Source organism: Eurypyga helias, unplaced genomic scaffold (genome assembly GCF_000690775.1).
Source record: "Eurypyga helias isolate BGI_N326 unplaced genomic scaffold, ASM69077v1 scaffold12994, whole genome shotgun sequence".
Lineage (NCBI taxonomy): Eukaryota > Metazoa > Chordata > Aves > Eurypygiformes > Eurypygidae > Eurypyga > Eurypyga helias.
The window spans coordinates 58,350-62,401 of NW_010246874.1; the positions used below are offsets into that span (position 1 = coordinate 58,350).

The window sequence follows — 4,052 nt, forward strand, 5'->3', positions numbered from 1 at the left end:
AATTTAAGACATGGAAATTAAAAATCAACTGGTTTGTGCACCCTGCATCCTCTAAGGAAGTCTGAGTGGAGTGCTGGTTTGCCGGAGACATTTTTTCCATCGTGGACAAAACAGATCACTGCTTTTGTGCCTCATCTGCAAAACAGAGATTTTATTTCTTCACCTTTTATATACTTGCAGAGCTAGAGTGACAAATGCTTGTGATGGGCTTTGGGATTCTTGGACACAAAATTTCCTGGTAAGTACTAGGACGTACTCATATGAATCCTGATTTCCCAGACAGGCTTTATTTTCTGTCAAAGGTTCTAGGAAAACCTAGGGCTAGGCAAAGGCAGCTTACTGAAAACCGTACTGTATACTTGACAATTGTATCCCTCCTGAAGATTTTCCTGTGTTTTACCTTCAGGTCATTAACACCCTGCAGCAAGTGATCACTTCAGCCTGAAGGTCTGTGGAAGACATAAGCAATACAGGAATCTGGATGAAATTACGTTTTACATCTATTCATTCGGGACCCTGATGAGCGATGCACAGGGAGAGGTAGAAGATGGGGAACTTGACAGAGAATGCAACTGAGAACTGCACTATTAATCACGATATCCACCAGACGTTATCTCCCGTGGTATACGTGTTTGTGTTTGTATTAGGATTGCCGGCTAACTGCCTGTCCCTGTACTATGGGTATTTACAGATCAAGGCTAAAAATGAATTGGGTATCTACCTTTGCAATTTGACTGTCGCAGACCTGCTCTACATATTTTCTTTGCCTTTCTGGCTTCAGTATGTTTTGCAGCATGACAACTGGACCTACAACGAGCTGCTGTGCAAAATCTGTGGCATCCTCTTGTACGAGAATATCTACATCAGCGTGGGCTTCCTCTGCTGCATTTCCATCGACCGCTATCTCGCAGTCGTGCACCCTTTCCGGTTTCAACGGTTTCGGACAATGAAGGCTGCCGCGATCGTGAGTGTCGTTATCTGGACCAAAGAAATAATGACATGCTGCTTTGTCTTTACGCACGGGGAGATCAGTATGGATGCCGAGAGCCATGTGGTGTGCTTCGAGCACTACCCCATCAAAAAATGGGAGCACAACGTCAATTACTACCGCTTCTCTGCTGGCTTCCTTTTCCCCTTCTTTCTGCTGGCCTTTTCTTACTGTGGGATTTTACGAGTCGTGCACAAGAGTCACGGCACTCAAATGAAGAAGAAAATCCAAATTAAACGACTGGTTTCAAGCACTGTCCTAATTTTTTTAGTTTGCTTTGGACCGTACCACATCCTGCTTGTGGTTCGCAGTTTGTTGGAGAACAGCTGCTCATTCGCTGAGAAAATATTTAATATTTACCATGTTTCTCTCCTGCTGACTACTTTTAACTGTGTTGCTGATCCAGTATTGTACTGTTTTTCCAGTGAAAGCACTCACCAGAACTTTGCCAAGATGCGAGACTCTTGTTTAACATGTTTAGGGTGTCTGAGGACTGAGACAAAGGAATCCTATCCACTGGGTGCTCCAGAAACTCCTTACGGGCCACAGCATGAGCAACAGCCAGGGTTGTTACAAGGATCACATGATGGTACAGAAATGAAGGACTACTCCACAACTAATGCAGGAGCCCACAGCATTCGTCAAAAGAGGACATTCATCTAAACCCTGCAGCTGTGGCCGTGTTTGTGTATCCACCCAATTCATCCGCGTATGACAACAGCGGTGCCTCCCGAGGGCTGATGAGCAGTGCCGTACAATGAGGTCATTTCTGGAGGCGCTGGCACCTTGGCGGTAGCGAGGAAAGCACGTGCTAAGTCAGTTTGGTTACGGTCACGTGTCTGTTGTCACTGTGGTACCCCTCAAACCTGTTGTCATGCTGACTGCATGGACTGGAATAAGCTAGTGCTCGTGGCGTGTGGTTCTGTCGAAGCTGTCTTTAACTGCTCCCTGTCTGCCCCTGTAGCATCTAAAGAAAATAATTCTCCACCAGCTGTCCTGCTCTGTTGAAAGGGTTGGAGACAGAACAAATTAAACACTCTCATATGTAGATTTAAACAGAAAAAAAAAAGGGCATTTGTGTAACATTCCCCTAACTCTGAAAAAACTTCTCCTTCACCTAGTTTCAAGGCCTGCAGAGACCGTGCCAGAACCAACCTCCTAAAGCAACCAATCCAGTAACATGAGATGTTCGGGGAGAACGTGCACGAGGAGCGCGGCACCTGCCGAGACCTTTGGTCTGTTGACTGACTGTTGCATCTCAGACTGTTGCACCTCATCACAACCTCATTGCCTTCCAGAGGTATGAGATCTCGTGGCCCTGATGGGCGTAAATCATTTGCTCTCTTGAGCTGGTCAAGAACAGGAGGTTGGTAGCACGCGAGGTGCTGTGAACCCCCCGCGCCTCTCTGAGTCGCTGTGTCCCAAGGCAAAATTACGTCTGAATTCTACCAAACCTCTCTAAGGGTTGGGCTGTGCCCTTCACAGTGGGTGTGTCTTGTGCAGCACAGACCACAGCGGCAGCCGAATGTCAGTGCATTTGTCAGGGAAAATGTTTCATCTGCTTTCTCCCTCAGACACTATAGTTGAGGTCATTGTGCAGTAAGTCCTGCAGGATCAGAAATGCGCTGTACAAATAACCTCCGTTTCCTGGTTTAGACAGAAAACCAAATACGGGAGTAAGTGGAGATGACAGCAGTTAGAGATATCGAGTGGTTTCTACCACATCTCCTCTCTAGTTTGGGTTTTCTTCTCGAGCATACTAATGAGTCCCGTACGGTTCTTCTTTGTGATCTGCTCATCATACCTTCTTGTACCACACCAGGAACATTGCCTCGTCCTTTTGCTTCTCTGGTTTCAAACTGTCCTCAAAACCCCTCTCCCTCTGCATCCTGAAGCTGGTAACTTGGAGCATTATCATCGATTTTGGTTTGTTTTTTCAGTGTCAGAAGATTCTCCTCGCGGAGATTCTCTACACAGTCCTGGTGTCTGAAGCACGGCTCTGTAACGGCCTTGCTTGTCACCCGTTTCTGAAGGGCAGAATTCTGGAAACCCCCTTGGGAGTGCAATATCAGAAATAATTAGGGGATGTGTTTAATAAAGAATGCTTTTATATTATTTGTCCTACACTTGTTCAGTCTGCGTTTGAAATAACTCTCTTATGGCTTTGGCCCACAGTTCCCATTTGTGCGACTACAGATCCTCGCCTCCCTCCTCTGGCAGAAAGGATTCCTGTCCCCACTCCCAGAAGGGGATTAGGTTTGCTTAGGTTAACGTTTGGTTTGTTTAATGTTTTACATTTCTTTATAATCAGACCACTCGCCAAGCTGGATTACCTTACACTGCATTTTTTCTTTTGACCGTCAGCGCTGTTTAGCTTTACTCCCTCTGAGCCTTTGGCCTCTCTCCGTACCCACCGGCTGGTGCGGCGGGGACCGCTGGCTGCCCTCACGCCCTGCTGGCAGGCTGGTTGCCGCCGAGCCACCCGCTTGGGCTCCCGTGACCTGGCAGGCTGTTAGCACGCACGTGGCTTGTTCTGGGGCGCCATGTTGGTTGTCCCGTTTCTGCCGCGCTTCTTTGCCGCCAGCCACGTTGCTTAAATGAGGCCGCTGGGACGCAGAGCGTGCCGTATTACAGCAAACTGTCCTCCGGGGGATTAAGGCTGCCCCAGAGGGTCCTTCGCTGTGGTCAGCTTTCGGTCAGTTGCTGTGCAAAGTCAGATGGAAGCTTGTGGAATTGTCCAGAGCTCTGCTACGGTTCTCAACATTTAACCTGCTAACCCCCCAGAGAAGGGGAACTTTTTCTCCTTTGCATTTTTTTCCCCCCTTTTTTCACTGAAGTCAGTATTTTCTCAATGCTTTCTGTATTGCAACTGCTAGGCTCGGGCTGCAGATCTGTAACCCATGCGGGAGGACGGTAACTTGCACTCAGAGCTTTTCTTTCCATCTCAGAACATAGTCGAGGGTCCTATGGTTACTAGACATATGTTACACGTTGCTATCGAATCAAATACAGCACTTGGGGCTGCACAGGAGAGGGGATTTTCACAGATTCACAAAGTGGAAGG

General features: G+C 47.6%; 1 protein-coding gene across 1 annotated transcript; it reads left to right on the forward strand.

Annotated features, from left to right (window-relative positions):
- Positions 1-547: 547 nt before the first annotated feature.
- On the forward strand, positions 548-1,651 carry GPR68 (G protein-coupled receptor 68). Its single transcript, XM_010150563.1, has one exon. It carries the CDS (start codon positions 548-550, stop codon positions 1,649-1,651), a length of 1,104 nt encoding a protein of 367 aa, XP_010148865.1.
- The last annotated feature ends 2,401 nt before the right edge of the window (positions 1,652-4,052 follow it).

Coding starts and splice junctions, on each gene's coding strand:
- GPR68 (XM_010150563.1), top strand. CDS start 548: ATGGGGAACTTGACAGAGAATGCAACTGAGAACTGCACTATTAATCAC.